This window comes from Molothrus ater, chromosome 16 (assembly GCF_012460135.2).
Source record: "Molothrus ater isolate BHLD 08-10-18 breed brown headed cowbird chromosome 16, BPBGC_Mater_1.1, whole genome shotgun sequence".
In the NCBI taxonomy this organism is placed as follows: Eukaryota; Metazoa; Chordata; class Aves; order Passeriformes; family Icteridae; genus Molothrus; species Molothrus ater.
The window spans coordinates 13,865,136-13,885,096 of record NC_050493.2 but is presented as its reverse complement, the minus strand read 5'-3'; the positions used below and the strand labels follow the sequence as shown (position 1 = coordinate 13,885,096).

Genomic DNA, 19,961 nt, shown 5'->3' with positions numbered 1-19,961 from the left:
TGCAGATGTTCCCAGGACCTGCTGGAGCATCCCCTGAGTCTCCTTTGCTGCTCTCTAGGCTGTGGCAGGGGAGTTGGTTTCTTTCAGTTTAGTGGCCCTTGTGGATGATGGGGAAAGTAGAACTGGCACACTACTCCCATCACTAATTCTGGCACCAGGCATGCACAGGATTGTTCCAGCTGTGCCTGCTGCCACTGAGCAAATGAAAGGCTCACAGCTCTGAGGATGTGGAGCACATGGGACTTGTTTCTGACTCCATCCAGTGGACAAACCTTGTCCTCAGCCTCATGGCAGCCCCTTGCTCTGTCAAGGCTCTGCCCTCGAGTGGCTCTGTCATTTGGTGTTAGGGTGTAAACAAATATTCCCCCCAAGTCTTGCTGGACTGGCTGAAAGTGTCTGCACCCAGTTGGACTGCTTGCAGCCTGAAAGCATCCAGTGTGCCAGGGGAGTTTTGTGTGGGCTCTGACCCACTTCAGCCAGGTTTAACTTGAGCCAAGCCCACCTGGCTCTGCTCTGGAGCAGAGCAGTAGCTCCCCAATACCCTGTTCCACTAACTGTGCTGGGAGGGACTGCTGCCATCCAGGCTGATACACACCCCACTGTCCCCTTAGCTAGCAGACACCAGCTCTGAAACGAGCCCATTCTGATTTGTACACTGCAGCTATTTCATGCTTTAATGTCTTTTTTTTCCCTGCTAGCACGTTGATGGCAGTTTTTCTGTGAAACCACTAAAACAGAAGCAGATTGTAAGTACCTGTTTCCTTTCTACTCTTAAAGCCTTGCTGGTGTCCTTCAGGTGCCTGGCTGTACCCAGAGGGAGGGTTTGGTGTTCACTGAGAGCCTGAGTCTCACCTCCTTAGCTCTGATATTGTAAGCAAAGGCAGCAAGCTGCTGCCAACCCTTCATTTTGCCATTTTGTCCCCCATGCTGTTGTGGTGTGATGTGCAGAAGCTGGGTAGTGTCTTATCAGGATTGAGGTTGCATCCAGTCCTGCACAGCCAGAAATACATAACCAGCTGGTAAGGTTGTCAAGAATTTCAGCTTCTGAAAGGAAATCTGGTAGTGATTCTGCTGCAAGGATCAGCTTGAAATGTCTTCAAGAAAGAGATGAAGTTTTGGTGGTTGATCCTTTCAGCTTTAGCTGTGTGCTGTGTTTTAGCTTTAAATGAGTTTCACTTCATCCGCTTACTTGATAGCTAGGGGTTTCTGATTTGAATTAAGTCCCTTTTGCTACCAAGAAGGTCTTTAAGTGCCTTAATAAGACACTTTTTGCTCTAAAGATGGTCATTCCATTCCAGTCCCTGGGTCAGAAAAGATCTACAAGCATTGTCAGTAATCATAGCTCAAGATGGCATTTGGGAAAACACACAGCACCACTGAATCTGAGATAGCATCTGCACCCTTAGGAGAGCAGAGCAGAGGTGTAGAGCCTGTGTCAGGAATAAACCATCTGTATAACATTGTACATTCTTTGCCATCCTTGCTTTTCTTTTGCCTTCCCCTCCCTGCCACTGCCAGGGTTGTGGGTACCTTTTGTGGGCATTGATCAGGAAGCAGCAGTGCAGGAGCTGATCAACTGTAGTGTAAGCACCAATCTGTCTGAAGAAAGTCAGCATGGATGAATACAAACAGTTGGGTCAGCAGAAAACCATGACCTGGACTTGGCCAGTGACTCCATGTGCACCTGCTGAGGCTGTAAATGGCAGCAGAAGCCTTTGGAAGGATGATGTGGTGTGGGATGGGTTGGAGAAGCATGAAGGTGAAGAATTGTGTACAACCACCTGCTCCTTCTGAATTACTCCCACTCTGAAAACCTAGAATTCTTCCCAGGAAGAGCTTTGTTGCACTGCTCACCCTTTCCCTACTGGGACAGAAGCTCCTTAGGATTTTTAGAGGGAAGAAGTCAAAAGGAACACAGGCTCCTGCAGAGACTTGGGACTCTTTCTTCCTGACCTCTTCTGTGCTTTGAGCTGACTTCTGCACTTACAGTTGCTCATCATGATCCTCTGAGGAGTCAGGATGCTGGAACAAGGCTCTCTTTGAAATGCCAAGTTACAAAAGAACATCTCCCACATAATTGTTCCCAAACTTCCTGGGTGAGTTGTGACCGCTGCAGAGGGTTTTGCTCAGCAGTCCAACAGCTGATCTCATTGCCATGAAATGCAGGCCTAGAACAGATTGTCTATGAGCTGCACACTGAGTTACACAGGGACACTCTGGAATTAGTTTGTTATCACTGCTGTGTCCCAGCTCAGAGCATTTCTGAACTGGCAAACGGGTACAGCCAGCTCCTGCCCCCACCTTGCCGTGTGTCACCCTCTGCAGCACTGGGTGCCATGGCAAAGCCACTCCTCTGCTGAGTGGTGACAAGAGAGAGGAGAGAGGCCAGTTTGACATGGAAACTACCAGAGGCCCTGGATTGATGATCTCTTCTCACATGGGGTGCTGGTGGCTTGGCTTCACTACGTGCTGGGAGCTGGACAGCTACTGGAGATAGCAGGAAAGTGTTTCCTCCCACTTTTTGGGAGATGTGCCTGTTTGGTACCTTGCAACCCCCTCAGCCTTTTACCTGTTATGAGGGTTTCTGTGCAGGAACACATCCTGCTCTGGGGAAGCTGCTGTGTAGCACCAGATCACAGAATCACAGAATCATTTAGGTTGGGAAAGAGCTGCAAGATCATCGAGTCCAACCTGTGAGTGGTCACCACCATGCCACCCAGCCTAGTCATTCCTTGAAAACCTCCAGGGATGATGACTCCGTCACCTCCTGGGCAGCCCCTTCCAATGTTTGACAACCCCTTCTGTGAAGAAATTCCTCCTGGTGTCCAACCTGAGCCTCCCCTGTTGTTACAGATCCTTCTGCAGAGCCTTCCTGCCATCCAGCAGATAAACACTCCCACCAAACTTTGTGTTGTCTGTGACCTTACTGAGGGTACATCTGATCCCCTCATCCAGATCATCAATGAAGGTGCTAAACAGGACTGAATCTTGACTGAATCAACCTCAGTGCTGAAATTCAGCTGCTCAGTGGGGTTTGCAGGCAGCTGCCAGTTTGCAGAAGTCATGGCTTGGAGTTGTCCCAGGCTGGGGCTCTGAGCAGCTTCCACCTGTGCCTCAAGCACCTTCTGCCACCACACCCCCAATTTAGAGATGCCACCAAGGGCCTGGGCATGGCAGTAAATGACATTGCACTAACACAGAGTTATTCCTTGAGTGCTCCTCCTGCTAAGGGACACTGTTTGTCTGTCCTCAGTAACTTAACCTTATGCTCCCAGGGGATGAGCAGGGAGGTGATGTGCTGCCACTGGTGTGCCAGGAAGGAGCTGTTGGCACAACTCTGAGGTTGCAAAAATGGGTGGAAGTTCATCTTGGTTGAAGTTAAGCAGGACCTCAGAGAGGAGAGGAGTGTAGAAGGCTGATTGCCTCTGGATTATTTGAGCTGTATTCCCAATGTCTGGGACAAGCAGAGTACTTGTTTTCAGATGATTTTGATAGCCCAGCTAGCCACTTCTGTTACTCTCTGCTCAGACCAGGCAGGATGGGCTCTACTTTTTGAGCAAGGAGAGGCTCATTCTCCCAGCTGTCCTTTGCAGTATTTGTTTGTTACCTTGTTCATGTCACTATAGGGGAGTTCTGGGTGTAACATTTGACACAGGGAGGGAGGGAAGGTGGTCCTGAACCAGTAAGGCCAGAGCAGCTGTCACTCCAGCTGTGGTGTTCTCCCCTAGGTTGACCGGGTGAGCTACCTGCTTCAGGAGATCTACGGCATCGAGAACAAAAACAACCAGGAGACCAAGGTAAAGGTGCCCAGCAGCTCCCTCAGCTGGGAGTTCCCAGCCTGCACCTTCTGCTTTTGAGCCTAACAATGGGGATTGGCAGGGCAGTGTGGAGCTGCTTCCCACAGCCCAGGCTGTGTGATTCCTGCCGGCACCCAAGGAGCCCAAGGATGACAGACCATCCCTGGTGTCAGGCCCAAGCAGTCAGTGGAGTTGTGCTGAGGTAATTTCAGGCAACATGAGGCTCTTGAGGATGTTCCCTGTGGCTGGGATTGCTAGGAGAGAAGGGGATCAATGCCCCAGGGGTGTGTCAGAGCACTGATTTTTAGGGCTTGTAGAGAGCCAGTGTTGCTGTCTCTCTGCAGTCAAGGCAGTCGTGCCTGGTGTCTGTGCTTTGTTCTTGTATCTCCTTTGTGTTCTGGCTGGGGGTTCTGCATGTTCCTTTAGTGTTTCAGAGAACTCTCTGGGGTTTGCCAGTGTCCAGAGACATTCCTCTTGCATTCCTCTTGCATTCCCCAGCAGGAGGGAGCACAGCACCCCTAAGGGATGTGTATGCAAATGCCAAAGCCAGAAACTTGAGGCAGGAGCTGCTGCTGGATCCCAGCCTGCTGCACAGCCCTGCACAGGTTGTGTGACTGATTTATTCTTTGTGGAGCCTTTGTAGAGCTGCCCTTTGCTGCCACCTGGGCTGTGGAGTGTACCCAGTGCTGGCCTTGGGATCACACAGCTCTGGGGTGTGGAGTGAGCTGTTTGCACACATGGAGTAAGACAAGCAGGATTTCCTCTGCAGTGCCCTGCCCAGAGCACCCTGTGGTCCTTGTCTGCCAACAGCACCTGAAGAGGCAAGAGGGAGAAGTGTTTGCTAAGATTTTTCTTGCACAGGATTGAGGGAGAGAATTAACAGGATTGAGGGCCTCTTTTTGGGTCTTGTGATGATTCTAGTGATCCAGCAATCCTGGCCCATCAGACAAGTGGCCTGGGGCCATTTTTATTCTTCCTTATTCAGCAAACCATGTGAGTGGGACAGCAAAGAGCCTGCTCTCTCTCCAAAAAAAGGCTGGGTGAGGATGTGGCAGCAGCACAAATGCTGTTGACACTGAGGTTGCCCCTGGTCTGGCACATGTTAGCCCTGGTGACCAAAGGGGCCCCAGGTGAAGGTGGAAGGTACCCCATCCTGGGTCATCGTGGTGAGCTCTGGCACAACTTCTGTGACATCAGTGGGGAGACTGTGGAGTTTTCTGGTGTCAGTCTTGTGGTTGGAGAGAGAGTTTCTCTCCCAGCTTGATCAGTGGCTGTGAGCCAATTTGTGGGGCTCTGAGAAAGATGGGTGTGAAACACGCTCATGTCGAAGGGGTGCACACTGAGCCTTTTACCAGGGTAGCTGTGGGCAGCTGAGTGCCCTGTGCTGGTTCTCCTGCAGCTGTATCAGAGCTTGTGCCAGCAGAGGGGATGCAGGAGAATCACTCACCTGCTCAGGGGACCTGTGGAAGCTGGGCTAGACATGACTGGAACAACATGCAGCACACAGCTCCTTTTGGGGCTGCTCTCTCTGTGGGGAAGAAAGGCCAGAGTTCCAAAGAGTTCACTTCCCTATTGACCCTGGAGCCTCCAGGATGGGAGGCAGGAGCTTGTTCCTGGTCAGCCTCAGTCAAGGAGATCCCTGCCCCAAAATGGGCCCCCTCTGAACAGAACATGGCTGTGGGGAAGGACAACTCTGCCACGAATTCCCAGTGCCCTGAAAGGAAGGAGTGTGAGCAGGGCTGTGTGGGCTACAGTTTGCTCTCCTTGAGGAAGCCCTGCTGAGAGCTGCAAAAAGAGAATTTCCAGACTTTTGGGTGGGAAATTCCCCCAGGCTCCTGTCCCTTGGCAGCTTGGCACAGCCCCCAGCACTGCCATGCCAACCCTTTGCCTCTCCTTGCAGCCTTCAGACGACGAGAACAGCGACAACAGCAACGAGTGCGTGGTGTGCCTGTCGGACCTGCGGGACACCCTGATCCTGCCGTGCCGCCACCTCTGCCTCTGCAACTCCTGCGCCGACACGCTGCGCTACCAGGCCAACAACTGCCCCATCTGCAGGCTGCGTGAGTGCCCCGAACACCAGACCAGCAACTGCCCCATCTGCGGGGTCTGAGTGCCCCAAACACCAGGCCAGCAACTGCCCCATCTGCAGGGTCTGTGAGTGCCCCAAACACCAGGCCAGCAACTGCCCCATCTGTGGGGTCTGAGTGCCCCAAACACCAGGCCAACAACTGCCCCATCTGCAGGGTCTGAGTGCCCCAAACACCAGGCCAACAACTGCCCCATCTGCAGGGTCTGAGTGCCCCAAACACCAGGCCAACAACTGCCCCATCTGTGGGGTCTGAGTGCCCAGCCACAGGCCAGCAACTGCCCCATCTGCGGGGTATGAGTGCCCCAAACACCAGGCCAGCAACTGCCCCATCTGTGGGGTCTGAGTGCCCCAAACACCAGGCCAGCAATTGCCCCATCTGCAGGGTCTGAGTGCCCCAAACACCAGGCCAGCAACTGCCCCATCTGTGGGGTCTGAGTGCCCCAAACACCAGGCCAGCAACTGCCCCATCTGTGGGGTCTGTGAGTGCCCCAAACACCAGGCCAGCAACTGCCCCATCTGTGGGGTCTGAGTGCCCCAAACACCAGGCCAGCAACTGCCCCATCTGCAGGCTCCCTGAGTCCCCTGGTGTCGTGGTTTGAACAGACAGGTGTCTGCTAAGGAAGGCAGGAGCCTCCCCTGAAGTGGAAAATGTAAACGCCCTCCCTCTGAATTCTTCTAATTTTGAATTTAAGAGGGCTCTCAGCAAAGATATGGGAGCAGGAATAACAGTTCTTTATTAGGGAAGAAAGTAAAAATAAAATAAAGATGCAATAATACAAAACAACACTGGCAGAGTCAGAATAGGAGCTGACCCCCTGTGTGTCAGGGTGGTGGCACAGCCCCATCCCATGGGGGCTCAGCCCTCCTGCAGTGCCAGCTGTGGTTCTGTCAGAGCAGTGATCCTGTAGAAGGGTGGAGTTTTCCTCTGAAGGTCCAGGGGTCGGGTAGGTGGGCCTGGTCTTCCTCAGAATGCAGTGGGCAAAGGCTGCTGTGCTGTGCCAGGCTCAGATTGGATCCAGGTAGGAATGCTCGGCTCCTCCCCTGGGCGCAGCATCTCCCCATGGGATGATGGAATTGGATCAGCCCTGCAGGGACACTCAGTGGCCATGGACAGCAGAGATCTCCTGCAGGGAGGATTGGCTGTAGGAGAGATAAAGAAAAACTGCCCCATGAACAGCAGAGAACTGCCCCATCAGACAGGAATAGAACACACACCCCCATTTCCAGCCTAAGACACCTGGCCCTGCCCTGGCTCCTGGGAGGATGAGCCTCTTTTCAGTGCCCCACCCCAAGGCTCAGCATTGTGCTGCTGCTCTCACTGGAACCCAGAATAAATGTCCTCAGTCAGGAGAGGAGAATGGCTCTGGCCAGTGCCTCCCTGGCAAATCAACCTCTCCCGGGGTGGATGTGAAGGTACAGGTGCTCTGGGCTGTGCCATGTCAGGAGTTTTTGTGTTTTGGTGAAGATGATGGAAAATCCCCAAAGGAAGGGCTGGAGAAGCTTTATCCTGAGGGTATCTAGCTGAGAGAGCAGCCAGCACCACTGGAGGGGTGTCCAAGTACACAGCATGATTTTTTTTAATCTTCTGGCAACCTTACCTGGATTTCACCAGGAGGCAGGGATGAGGTAACAGTCAGTTTGGAGTCTTTTGCTCTGCCAGGACTTAGGAGGATTTGCTTAACCCCTGCATTGCTCAGCTCCCAAAAGATGGAAAAAACTTAAATACATGTTTTGGCACTCAGGCAGCATTTGCTGAATTCTGTGTTTTTTCTCAAAAGCACAGGAGGCCCTTGAGAATTTTGTGTTTCTGCTGGAAGGGGCAGAGTGTGTGTTTTACCCCCTGGTCTCTGAGGTATTTGATTGTTTCTAAGTGACAATTCTCAGGGAAAGAAATAAAGAGCCTAAGACGGATGTTTGGCCTGAGAAATTAAGTCCAAACAGTCCAAACATGGCAAAGAGCAGTAACCAAAAGCAAGATCTCACCAGAGGAAGTGCCAGACAGCTTTGACTATAAGTAGCACATCATAAAACAGAGGAACAGCATTGTCTCATCTGCAGGCTGGAGGGGAGTAGGTTGTATTTGTTTGGAAAATGTCCCCATATCTCAGACTTCCTGGGAATCTGCTTCTGGGGAGTGCAGAGGCAGCAAGGATAGATTTGTACCTCTGTTCTCTGGCTCTAGGCTGATCTTGAAGGGGTTTGGTGCAACAAGAACTAGGAGATGCCTGGCAGGTGCTCACAGCTGCATCAGAACAGATGTCTGGATCATTTGTATGTGCCCTTGGCACAGAGGAACAAGCAATATTCAAGATCTGCAGGGAGTGGAGATCAAAGCTCTGCTGGTGTTAGGACTGAGGGGTGGCTGTGCTGGAGACAAGAGTGCAGCCACTAACCCACTCCTAAAAGCTGGAGCCTTTCACCACCACAGCTGGACCCCAGGGCTGAGGTTTGTGGCGTCTGAAGGAACCCAGAGGGGATTTAATGAGTTCCCCACCCAACCTGTAGCATGCAGTTCACTCCTGAGGGCAAGCTCACGGTTTTCTTACTGTGTTGTTGTGACCTACCCTTAAGGAGAACTTCTCTGGGCCTCTGCACTTGCAGAGTAGCTGAAGCACCCTGTCCATGACTGTACTGGGGCAGGCAGTGCCTGTTCTCCACAAGGGCTCTGTGCACCCAGACTTTCAGCCAGCAGATCCCTTCCCTGTGTAGATCAATGGGAGCCTGACCCCATCACTTGGCTTTGGGGCGCTCCATGGCCCCACTCCCCACACTCAGGGGAGCTCCTTCATGCCCACAGTGTGTCTGTGGCAGGGCAGGAGCCCTGGCCTGGCCTGGCCCTGCTGGGCTGTGCAGTGACCACCTCCTGTTCTCTCCTAGCCTTCCGTGCCCTGCTGCAGATCCGGGCGGTGAGGAAGAAGCCGGGGGCTCTGTCACCAGTGTCCTTCAGCCCTGTCCTGGCACAGAGTGTGGACCATGATGAGCACTCTGTAAGTACCTGCTGACCCCTGTACAAAGCCTGCCTGCTGCTCTCAGCCTCAGCAAGCAGCTGCTGGGTGCATGAGTTGCTTGGGCTGATGGCTGGGACCTCAGGAGGTTTGGTCACACCTTTCACTGAGGGCTTCCCAAGCAGTGCTGCCTTTTCTTATCAACACAACTGGATTAGAGGAAACAAACCCACAGAAATCTCAGATGAGAAGGTTTCTTGTTGCCTGGCCCAACAGAAAAGTGGCAAACTCTGGGCATGACAGGGTGGGAGCTGTGAAAACAGGGCAGAGGGGTTCCAGTTTGACTTGCACACACATCTCTGTGGCAGCACACAGATAAAATACCCTTGGCACTGGGGTTCCCAGCATGGGAGTAGAAAGGCCTCCTTGTGGCAGCTTCCCTGGGTGTCTTGGCATGCATCTGAGGGAGTGTGGGATGGGAAGTGTCGTGCTGGTGGCCTCAGGGCCCAGTTGCATGTCCCAGTGTGTGAAGGGCAGCAGCTCTCTGCCTGACCAGTGCTGTTGCACATCTGGCTCTGGTGAGACACCAAGATCAGAATGAAGAGAAGGACAAGTGCATCTAGATCATCCTACAGGCTTTCATGGGAACAGATACTGTCACAGAAAAAGGTTGGGTTTATCCATCTGCCCTCTGCTGCCTCCAGCTGGGGCTGAGAAATAGGGGGGTGAAGGCCTGAGGGTTGTGAAGCAGAGTGTGGTGTGTGGAGGACACGGGTGCTGTCACCTGCAGCGAGGTGAGGAGATGCTGTGTGTCTCTTCCTGTCACTTAACCTCAAGAAACAACTTCTTTAAAACATGGTTTTCTCTTGACAGCACCCCTTTAAACCCCTTAAGGTGAGCTCTGTCTCCCTGCCCAGCAGGAAGCCTAGGAGGGAAGTAAGAACAGTAAGTGGACTTGGCTGGTTGCACTTGGCAGCTCTCTGCCAGCAGTGTCACCTGCACGTGGCAGTGTCACCCACGAGGGCTTGCTGACACGCTGGGTTTGGCCTGTGCCCCTGCCAGGCTGTGACACTCCACGTCCCTCACATTGGCAGTGAGATGCTCACACCCTGCACAGATGATCACTGACATCCCTGGTTTGCCTGTGGAGGAACGAGCCAGAAGGAAGCAGCTTGGCACAGGGCTCTGGTGCTGACTCTCAGGGACTGTCCCCTGGCTGATTTATGGTTCCTGGCCAAGATGTTTTCACAGCTTCATAGGACTGTGGGCAAGCTGCAGTCCCCACAGCTCACCCAAAAGCTTCCTTGCACTTACATCATCCCCTTGGCAGTTTGGTGTGGGCACATCTTGGTGTGGTTTGTGGTGCTGGCATGTAGAGGTGCAGCTGGAGCTGGTCTTGCATTCAGGCTGGTTTGCTTTTACAGGAACAGGAAGGATGGAGCTTGTCTTGGCTGGGGAGCCTCTGAGTGGGTTTGGCAGTGTGTAACTGGAGTGCTGTGCTGGGGACAGCATGAATGGCAATTGTGGGGCTCCAGGAGCTGGGAAGGGGAAACCTGAGGGAGCCCCCAGGCCAGGCAGGCTGTTTGTGCCCTCTTTGTTTACTCCCATCAAATGCAGCCATGGCTGTCATCTCTATCAAGGATGTTGCAGTTTTCTTTTGCTCAAGCCAGCTCAGATGCTCAACCTTGTAGGAACACGACTTGCTGGGCTTGAGGGTCTGGAGAAAACCTGGTGCTGGTTCAGGTTTGAACCCATTCTGGCTTGACCTGGCTCTCTGCAAGGCTCCCACAGGCACTGGCAGTGTTCCTGGGGTCGTGGTGTGAGTGTCCCACCAGGGAGTGGTGTCCCAGTGAGGGTGTCCTAGCCATTGGTGGGAAATCCTCCTCCAGCCTCTGAGCTGTGTTGTGCAACCTGAACTTCTACCACAGCAACAGGCAGCCTTTGAGCCCTCAGGGCCTGCTCTGCACAGCCAGGAGAAAATGCCCCAAACAGGAATCCAGGGGGGTTTGTCTCCCTGACTTTTCTCTACACAGAATAGCACAGCTGGGCTGCTGTCTGCAGATGAAAAGATTTTGGAGATGGCTTTTGGCCCCACCACCTACAGCTGGCAGCAGCTGGGAACCCATTTCTTGTTTAGCTGAGCTGTTTATCTTCAAAGCTCATAACCCTCACAGGACCAGTCCTGGGATGTGGGTTGGGGATTGACCCCACTCATTCTTCCCTCCCCATCAGACCCAACTCCTCCTGTGAGCACAGGTGAGTCAGTTCAGCACTCAGCTCTCACCAAACAGGGGCTGTGTTGGACCAGGCTGCTGGGCAGGTTCATCTGCAGGTGTGACTGGGACATGGGACACACAAGCTGTGGAGGTTCATGGCCAGCCTTAGCAGCATGGTGCCATCCTCTGTACAACTTAGAACCACCTCCTTGAGGACACAGGGCTGAAACATCTCAATTTAATGTAGCCTCAACGGTGGGAGTGTCACCTCTTGATTTGCATCAGACTGGGCTGAGCTGCCTGTGGCCTCCTGGGCTGCAGCATAAACCTCATTTTTCTCTGGGTCCACAGGGTCTTTATGATCAGGAGGATTTTTGGAGTTAAACCTGTGTTGATTTGCAAGGGTCCCTTTGAGAGGCAGCTTTGTGATTTACAGAGGGAATGGGAATTGGTGTGGTTTTCCTTCCTCCTTACAAGGTCAGTGGTTCTGTGATCCCTTTCCTGCCTTTTAGCAGAGGTGACTGTGCATGGAGCCAGTGTTAGCAGCTGAGAGCACGTGGGAGAAGTGGGGTAGGCTTCAAGAACCATCTCTCAGCTGGTGCACACATGCTCCCCTCCTTCAGCTCTGCCTTGGTGACACTGGTGGTGCTGTGAAACAGCTGCATGTTCCATGGCTGGGAGCACAAGTGGGATGTTCATTGAGCTGGAAAGGTCTCTGAACCACTGGAGGAGCTTTCAGGGGAAAAAAAAATCCAAACATATTTTATAGCAGCTTTTTAGGAGCCTGCTGCCTCACCCTCCTTGCCCAGCTCTTGAAAGCACATCAGGGGGATGCCCAATCTCTCAAGCACTGCTCTGGGAACTTGCCTGGAGCATCACCAGCATTCCCTGAGGGGATTTTGTGGCTGTCCAGGGAAGGAGCCGAGGTGGCTGTGGGGATGGGCTGCCTGGGGGGCAGGGGGCTTTCCATCCTGGTGGTATTTCCCTAACATCTCCCCTGTTTCTCACGTGCAGAGCTCTGACAACATCCCTGCAGGCTACGAGCCCATCTCGCTGCTGGAGGCGCTGAACGGGCTGCGCTCAGTGTCGCCCTCGCTGCCCTCGGCCCCTCTCTACGACGAGATCTCCTACTCAGGGGTGGTGGATGGGATGGCCCCTGCCAGCCGCCCCCTCGGGGCCATGGACAGAGCCCTGGAGGGTGCCCACCAAAAGGGCAAGCGCAGCAAGTCTCCAGACAGGTCAGCAGGGCATGGGGTCACTCCTCTTGCAGGCCCTGAGGTTTGGTGGCCACACGCGCTGGGAGCCAGGAGAGGGCTCTGGCTGGTCCTGTCACTGCTAGCACAGCTAACTCAGAGTTTTAGGAGGACAGCAGGTACTTGTGCCAGGGAGGGAATGGGGACATTGTCCCTGTGTTCAGCCTGAGGTTACAGCTCGTGTGTCCTGAGGGCTGGCTCTGTCACCGAAAGAAAGAGGATTTTTAACAAGGAGAACTTAATCATAGAATCACAAAATGGTTTGCATTGGGAAGGGCCATAAAGCTCATCTCATTGCATCTCCCCACTGTGGACAGACAACTTCCACTATCCCAGGCTCCAAGCTCTCTCCAGCTTGGCCTTGGACACTTCCAGGGATGGAGCAGCCACAGCTGCTCTGGGCAATCTGTGGCAGGGCCTCACCACCCCCAGAGTAAAGACTTCAGATGGAAATGTCTCCTTTCCAATGCACTTAGTTCTAGAATTTACATTTGATGTCCAAACCTCATTGGATTTCAGCTTTCCATGGGGCTCCTCAGGAGCAAAGGAATGGGGGGTGACCTGGATTTCAGAGCACAAAGTGCTGAATGGAGATCTGTAGTTCTTGTCTGAAGGCTCCTCTGTTGGCCCTGTGATGGAGGGGTTAGGTGAGGATATGGGGCTGCTCAGATCAGACTGGGTTTGCTCCTGGCACTCCTCACTGTGCTCCAGCCCAGATTTTCACCTGGGAAGGGGGCCCTGAAAGTGTGAGAAGCAGTGTGGGACCTGGGCTCTTGTTGCTGTGCTGGAGTTTGGCACTCTTGGCTCCGTCCCACCCTGCTGCTGCTGTTCTCTCTGTGGCCAGTACTGGAGGCCCTGGTGAATTCAGCTCCCCAGTCTGAGCTCCTGCTCATGAGAGTTGGCTTGTGCTGCCCCCATGTCCTCCAGGCCCCAGGGTGCTGGGAACTCCCTGCAAATGGAGTTTCTCTTGCTGCAGCACACTACGGTCTCCCTCATCCCCAATCCACGAGGAGGATGAGGAGAAGCTCTCCGAGGACTCCGACTCGCAGGCGGTGCTGAGCGGGGGTGAGCTGGTCCTGAGGGAGACCAGCTCTCCAGAGGTAAGAGTGTGCTCTGCTGGGGGGGCTTCTGAGCCCCAGCTCTTCTGGGGGGCTTCTGGGACATGGAAGTGCCTCCTGAAGAACCATTGCCCCGAGCCAAGAGTATTGGCTGCTTTGTTTACCCCTAAGGCTCCATGGGGAAGGATGTAGCCACTCCCTGTGCTCCTGACACCTCTTGGGGAGTGGAAAACCACTCAGCTGGAGCCATGGCAGAGCTCACCTTCCCCAGCATCCTGGGCAAGCCCAGCAGTGTTTGGGGCAGGGTGGGAGCTGGGCATTAGGAGCTTCCAGTGCCCACTGCTGGTAAGACCCCTCCATCCCAGCCTGTGGTGCTACAGCACTGGGGCAGCCCCCTGCTCCTGCCCTGGAACCAGCCCTGGCACTGAGCACAGCTCCCTGGAGGAAGCCAGAGCAGGAGAATGGCACAGCAAAGGCTCCAGCTGCAGAAATAACCTGTGCTGTCCCTCCTTACAGAGTGTGGCAGGAGAAGAGATGGAGGAGGCCTCATCGGTGCAGCAGGGTAGGTGTGGGTGCAGCCAGACCTCAGCTCGGTGTTCAGCTGTTGTGGTGGGACAGGGACAACTGGGGAATGAACAAATGAGTTCAGAAACATCCAGCCCCCTAAGTCCATCTCTGAGGCTCTGTTCTTCACCAGGGAAGGGTGCCAGGGTGTTTTCTTGGAGGTGAGGGAGTGAAATCCACAGGTCTCCCTGGTTTATTTGCCAAGCATCCCACCTTGCTCTGAGCTTTACTCGAGTAGAGCTTTCCGTGCTATGAGCTCTCCTTGCACTGTGGAGATCGCCACTGGGGTCCTGGGGACAGCACATCCACGGTACTGGGCACACAGGATGGGTCTCTGGGTCCTTGGGATGGGTCTCTGGTGCTCAGTCAGCACCCAGAGAGGAGTGGTGGGCACGGTTTGGGCCATGAGGCTGCACGTGAGGAGGTGGCCCTGTGGCACTGTGACCCGGGCCAATGTCACCAGCACTCCTGGCACATCAGTGGGGCTGGGGGGGGGGGCCTGGGGAGCTTCCTCACATCAAGATCTGGACCCACCCTGGCTGCGAGCGCCCTGGCCCGTGCTGGGGGCTGAGGGGCCGCGCTCTGGGCTGGTTCCAGGTAGCCGCCCGCCCTCGGTGGAAGATGTGCTGCAGGACGGCGGCTGCGAGAGCCGGAGCCTGACGCGCTCCGAGAGCGACGCCCCGGTCGATGTCTTCCTGCCAGGTAATGGCCGCGCCGTTGGGGCCGGGGCTGCCCCCAGGGCCGGGGGGTCTGTGCAGCTGTGTCCCACAGCCCTGGCACGGGACTGGAACGGGTCTGGAACGCTCCTGCACCAACAGTGGGCAGGGTGGGTGGTGGGCAAGGGGGGCTTACACAGAGGTGACTTGGCCCCCTTCTCTCTCCTCCTCCTCCCTCACCCTCGTGTCTCTGTCCTTCCCCTCTTTCTTCTCTTTGGGCCACAGCTGCTCCCAGCACAGCTCTGTGTGACAAAGGCCTCCTGTGTGCTCCCGAGTGTGCTCCTGCTTTGGGGTGAGGGAGGGGAGCAGTCTGGGCCAGCAGCTGGGGGCTGGCCAGTGTTGTCACGGCAGGGAGGGTCCCAGGGTGCCGTGGGACCCTGCGCTGGCCTCACCTCTGACTGTTGTCGTTGCAGCCTGTTTTCTTCCGTAGAGTCGCAGTCTGTTCTGAGTTACCTCTCTAATGTCTCCTTCCCTCTCTGTCTGCCTTCCTCCCTCCTGTCTTGGGCAGCACTTGGTCCTGATTCCTGCTCTGTTGGTATAGAGGAGTAAGCTGGTACGTCTTCTCGTTCTTCTTATGCATCCCTGTTGTGTGGGGCAGCAGGGCCCTCCTGGGAGTGCTGGCAGAGAGCGGGGACGGGGCTGGTTCTGGCTATAGGGGCAGGGAAGGAGGGGCAGCAACCAGCCAGGCTGCACTGCTGCCTCTGCCCTCGCTACCTTCCCATTCCTGGCACAGCATTCCTGCTGCCCCTGAGTGCCAGGACACCAGGCTGGGCAGCAGAAACCCCTCCCCGCTGCTGAGCGCGGGCTCTGCTGCCTCCTGGACACCACCAACATCCAGGCCCTGCTGGCTTCTCCCAGGCTGTGGCAGTGTCCCCCCTCAGTGTCCTGTGTCACTCAGCCTGCAGCTGAGGGGATGAGCGGTTGGCTCCAGCCCTATCTCCTGTGCTCAGTGTAGGGTGGGAGGGATGCTGAGCCCCACCAGGGCTCCCATTGCTGGGACTGAACTCCCTGTCCTCACCCAGGCTCGTCCGACTTCACCAAGACGCTCCCCGTCCGCGGCACCGGCAGCCCCACGCAGCCCCTTCTCTTCGAGCAGACCCGTCTGCACCTGGAGGACGAGCAGAGCCTTTCGTGAGCGGGGCCGGGCCCTGCCCGTGCCGCCGGGCCCGCCGGGCTCTCCGGGACGCAGCGCGGGGTGTCTGTGGCACGGACGCGGTTTCGGCACAGCCTGTGCATGTTTCCTGGCGGTGGGTAGGGGCTGGTGTCGTGTTTGTCCGTGGGAGGTGTCTGTGGGGCCGGGGCGGGGTTTTTGGTCCGAGTCGGCTGATGAAGGACACTACCGATGTATATTTTGTACTTACCGAGCACAGCCCTTTGCTGTCACTGCCCTGTACATAGCTGTGGCCCTCCCTGCCTTGCCGGGCTGCAGGGCTCCGCGGCAGCGGGGGAATGCGGGGGTCAGCCCCGGCCCGGCCCGAGGCAGTCGCGGGGGGGACGGGGGGGGTCAGCCCCGCCCCGGCCCGTTCGGGGTGACCCCCACGCCCCCCGTTCCCGCAGAGCCCGGCGCTGCCCACGCCGTGTGCCTTGTTCTGCTTCTGCGGGGGGTCCCGGGGCACGTCCCCCCCCCCCTCCCCGTCTATGTTTGTAGTAATAAACCCGTGGAGCAGCCACGCGAGTCCGTGTGCACCGGGGGCACCGAGGGGGAGCAGGGGGGAGAAGCGCGGCTCCGGCCGGGGGGCGGGACTGAGGGGCGGGGCTAATGGGCAGGGGGCGGGAATTTGGGCGGGGCCAAGGCAGGGGGGAGGTCTCGTTCGTTCCCGCCCCCGCCTCCTTCCCGGCATGCCCTTCGGCGCCCCTCCTTCCCCCCGCGCTTCGCTGCGATTGGCCGCGCGCGCCGCCGGCCCCCGCGCGCGGCGCTGCCCTAATAAGGCGAGCGGCGCGCGCAGCCCGCCCGCCCCTCATTGACGGCCCGCCGCCTGCCCCGCCTCTGGCGCGCGCGGCGATTGGCGGGAGCCGCCGAGAGCCCATTGGCCCTGCGGCGCGCGGCGCGCTCCCATTGGCCGAAGCGAGCGGCGGTCCCGCCCCCGCGGCGTCGTGGGCGCGGCGCGTGCGCGGAGCGGGCGGCGGTGGCGCGAGGCGATGGCGGCCGTGGGGACGATGGCGGCCATGGGCCCGCTGCCCGCCATGGGCGCGCTGCCGCCCCTACCCACTCTCGGCGTGCCCGGCGTGCCCGAGCTGAAACCGCTGACGCGCTACGAAGCGATGCGGCTCGGCCCGGGCTGGAGCCACTCGTGCCACGCCATGCTATACGCGCCCAACCCGGGCATGCTGTTCGGCCGCATCCCGCTGCGCTACGCCGTCCTGGTGAGGGGGGGGCGAGGCCGGGCCGGGGCCGGGAGCAGGGCGGCGGCGGGCGGGCCCTCGGGCTGGGTCGGGGCCCACGGGGCTGGGTCGGGCCGCGGGCTCCGGGGGCGGCGGGCTGAGGGGCGGTGGCTCCGCGGTAGTTCCCGTTCAGGGCGGTAGAATCAGGCTGGGCCCGAGGGTTTGTGCGGCCGGGGCGCGGAGCCCCGACGGCCGGGCCGCTGTCGGTGAATGGTCCTGGATGCGCCGGAGCCGGTAGTGCCGCGACGGAGCGGCCGCGACGCCTCCCGCGCTCCTCCGAAGGCCTCCGTGACGCCCCCTCGCCCCCCGCCGGGGGCCGCGCCGTGCCCCATTAACACCCTGCGCCTCTATTGCAGATGCAGATGCGATTTGACGGACTGCTGGGCTTTCCCGGGGGGTTCGTGGATCGCCGTTACTGGTCCCTGGAGGACGGTCTGAATCGGGTGCTGGGCTTGGGTTTAGGCTGTGTGCGCCTGACGGAAGCTGACTATCTGTGCTCGCACCTGACAGAGGGGCCACATCGCGTGGTGGCACACTTCTACGCCAGGCAGCTCACCCTGGAGGAGCTGCACACCATCGAGATCAGCGCGGTGCATTCCCGAGACCACGGGATGGAGGTGGGACACCCGGGAGGGGTGTGCGAGCTCTCACTTAGCCCAGGGAAGGCGCCGCTTCCCTCCTGGGTCTGCCGGGCTGCCCTTGCCAGCCCGGCCGGGGAATGCACCGCAGGTAGAGCTGCCGGGGCAGGTGCCCGCACCGCCCGTGGCATCGGCGTTAGGGACCGTGGCCGGGGTCGTGCCGCAGGCTCCAGAGCGTAGCGAGCTTGAGCTCCAGCTTTTCCCGGTGTCCACCCACGCAGGGATGAGCCCCGTGTTACCGCTCGGCCTCAGGATGTGGGCGAGGGCCGTTTGCAGCTGGGGGGATCTCCCCCTGCCCCGGGCTGAGTGCCCCGGACTGGACCGTGACCTCGGTTGGTGATGTCGCTGTGACCCGAGTTCCTCCCCTGCGGGGGGCGCCTTCCTGCTCGCGGGCAGCCAGGTCCGGCTGGTGGCCGGGGCAGAGCGGGAGAGCCAGGGCCTCCCCCCGCGCCCCCGGGGCGCTCGGTGGGTGTCGGCAGCCGTGCGAGCTGCAGAGGCAGCGGGCTCGGGGTTGTGGCCTGGTAGAGGGGGACTCGTGGGTCAGCCGTGGTGTCCCCACGCAGGGCACGGCTGGAGGGGCAAGTGGGACTCCCCATAGTGGCCTGGGGCAGCGGGATCCCTCCAAAGGGGCAGCAGGGGGAGCAGAGCCAGGGCTGGGCTGAGGGGCTGGGCAAGGGAGAGCAGGGCCCTGGGGGTTTGGGAAGGGGCAGTGAAGGGGCTCAGAGGGGCTGAGGGCAGCAAGGGCAGGGGCTGGTGTGGGAGGGAGGGGCAGGACCTGGCGCAGGGGCAGGGTGAGCCTGGGCCGAGGGCTGGCGGGCACTGGGTGCGGGTGTGGGGCAGAGGGGGTGCGGGGCAGGGGGGGCTGGTGCTGCTGAGGCCCCTGCTGAGCTGTGCCCGTGCTGTTGCAGGTGATGGGCATGGTCCGTGTGCCCCTCTACACCCAGAAGGATCGCATGGGCGGGCTGCCCAACTTCCTGGCCAACTCCTTCGTAGGAACGGCCAAGTTCCAGCTCCTCTTTGCCCTGAAGATCCTGAACATGGTGCCGGAGGAGAAGCTGGCCGAGGCCGTGGCTGCCACGCAGAGGCCGAAGAAGGGGGCCCTCGACCACGCCGGAGGGGCAGCAGGACACCACCACAAGGCGGGCAACGAGCTGGCTCGAGCGGGCAATGAGCTGGGAGAGAGGGCAGAGCACCCAGGCATGCTGCACGGGGGGGCTGAGCAGCACCTGGTGGGGCTGGAGGGCGAGGCTGAGGCGCTGGAGCAGCAGGTGGGGCTGGGCGCTGACGAGCAGGGCGAGGGGATGGAGTGACGGCGCCGTGGTGGTGCTCCATTAAAAGTGGGTGAGCTGAGAGACTTCTAACTTTGCGACCCGTGGCTGGCTGCAGTGGCTGCCCACGAGATCCCACTGCCCAGCCGGGAGGGGTTGGGTTTGTCTAAAGCAGGGAAAAGCGATTTTATTTTTATGGCCATTAAACTCTTAGCGAGCTTCCCAGATCAACCTGCACAGCCCCTGCAGAGAGTTCATGTGCTTACGTGAGGGCGCCAGAGCCTTAGAATAACGCTTTGATTTCAGGGACACACTGCTGCTGTCAGGTCCCCCTTTCATTTGTAAGGAACAAAACATCCAATTTTTTAAATGCCCCGTCTTGATGTGGACGTGGCCGTGTTGGCACTGGGCACAGCTGAGGCCTGGGGCTTCTGGTCAAGCACCTCTGCCCATGTTAGTGGCCAGGGTGCTGGCACAATGGGGCAGCCGTGCCATGAATTCCCTCTGGGGCGTTGGGGATGCTCATATGGGTCCCTACCTGGAGATCTGTGGGAGCAGGAAAGTGGAATAAATGGCTTTGCTGAAAGTTTAACACTTGGGATCATTCTTGAGGGCTGGTGCAGAGCTGGAGAGGTGCAGGGTGTGGGGGAGCACAGAGGGCAGAGATGAGGGGCTGGAGCTGGGGCTGGCAGGGGAGGTGTGGGCTGGCTCAGGTACTGCACCACTACAGCCCTTGAGAGTTTGGGTTGCTGCAGAAGGGCTTGTGCTCCCCAGGGCTCCAGGCAGGGGCTGGGAGCAGCTTGTCCCAGGTGCAGGAGCACCTGCCCAGCACAGGCTGTGCCTGAGGGGCCTCAGTCCTTGCTGAAGTGGGCACAGCCAGCGAGGAGCCCAGTACTGCAGCTACACAGGGCTACAAGGAAAAGCCACCCATCCTGCAGTCCTGTTGGAAGGGCAGGCTCAGCCCTGGTGGAGCTGCTTCCCCTTCCTTGTCCCCCCTCTCCCTGGCTTGGAGCAGCAGCAGCTCCCCCAGGATGC

General features: G+C 57.9%; 2 protein-coding genes across 5 annotated transcripts in view; both read left to right on the top strand.

Annotated features, from left to right (window-relative positions):
• MGRN1 (mahogunin ring finger 1) overlaps positions 1-16,306 on the top strand; it is a 50,636-nt gene extending 34,330 nt beyond the window's left edge. The window contains exons 8-17 of one of the 4 annotated variants that reach the window (XR_008508647.1): positions 699-746; positions 3,729-3,797; positions 5,698-5,857; positions 8,764-8,873; positions 12,062-12,285; positions 13,277-13,400; positions 13,875-13,924; positions 14,524-14,624; positions 15,052-15,191; positions 15,661-15,733. Coding sequence is in view for 3 of the 4 variants with exons in the window: in XM_054516541.1 (XP_054372516.1) it covers positions 699-746; positions 3,729-3,797; positions 5,698-5,857; positions 8,764-8,873; positions 9,705-9,776; positions 12,062-12,285; positions 13,277-13,400; positions 13,875-13,924; positions 14,524-14,624; positions 15,661-15,773 (1,071 nt within the window). In the remaining variant the exon portion in view is untranslated. Of the gene's footprint in view, positions 1-698; positions 747-3,728; positions 3,798-5,697; positions 5,858-8,763; positions 8,874-9,704; positions 9,777-12,061; positions 12,286-13,276; positions 13,401-13,874; positions 13,925-14,523; positions 14,625-15,051; positions 15,192-15,660 lie in introns of all 4 variants that reach the window. The other 3 variants (XM_054516541.1, XM_054516540.1, XM_054516539.1) reach the window with 3 other exon arrangements.
• A 449-nt stretch (positions 16,307-16,755) lies between these two features.
• On the top strand, positions 16,756-19,518 carry NUDT16L1 (nudix hydrolase 16 like 1). Its single transcript, XM_036392374.2, has 3 exons — positions 16,756-17,002; positions 17,377-17,637; positions 18,567-19,518. The coding sequence occupies exons 1-3, from the start codon at positions 16,778-16,780 to the stop codon at positions 18,966-18,968; spliced, it is 888 nt and encodes a 295-aa protein (XP_036248267.1). The 5' UTR covers positions 16,756-16,777; the 3' UTR covers positions 18,969-19,518.
• The last annotated feature ends 443 nt before the right edge of the window (positions 19,519-19,961 follow it).

Excerpts from the sequence above, each read along its gene's own strand:
- NUDT16L1 (XM_036392374.2), top strand. The coding sequence starts at position 16,778 with ATGGCGGCCGTGGGGACGATGGCGGCCATGGGCCCGCTGCCCGCCATG. Across the intron at positions 17,003-17,376 it reads CGCTGCGCTACGCCGTCCTG|ATGCAGATGCGATTTGACGG; the intron begins GTGAGGGGGGGG and ends CCTCTATTGCAG. Across the intron at positions 17,638-18,566 it reads CCCGAGACCACGGGATGGAG|GTGATGGGCATGGTCCGTGT; the intron begins GTGGGACACCCG and ends GTGCTGTTGCAG.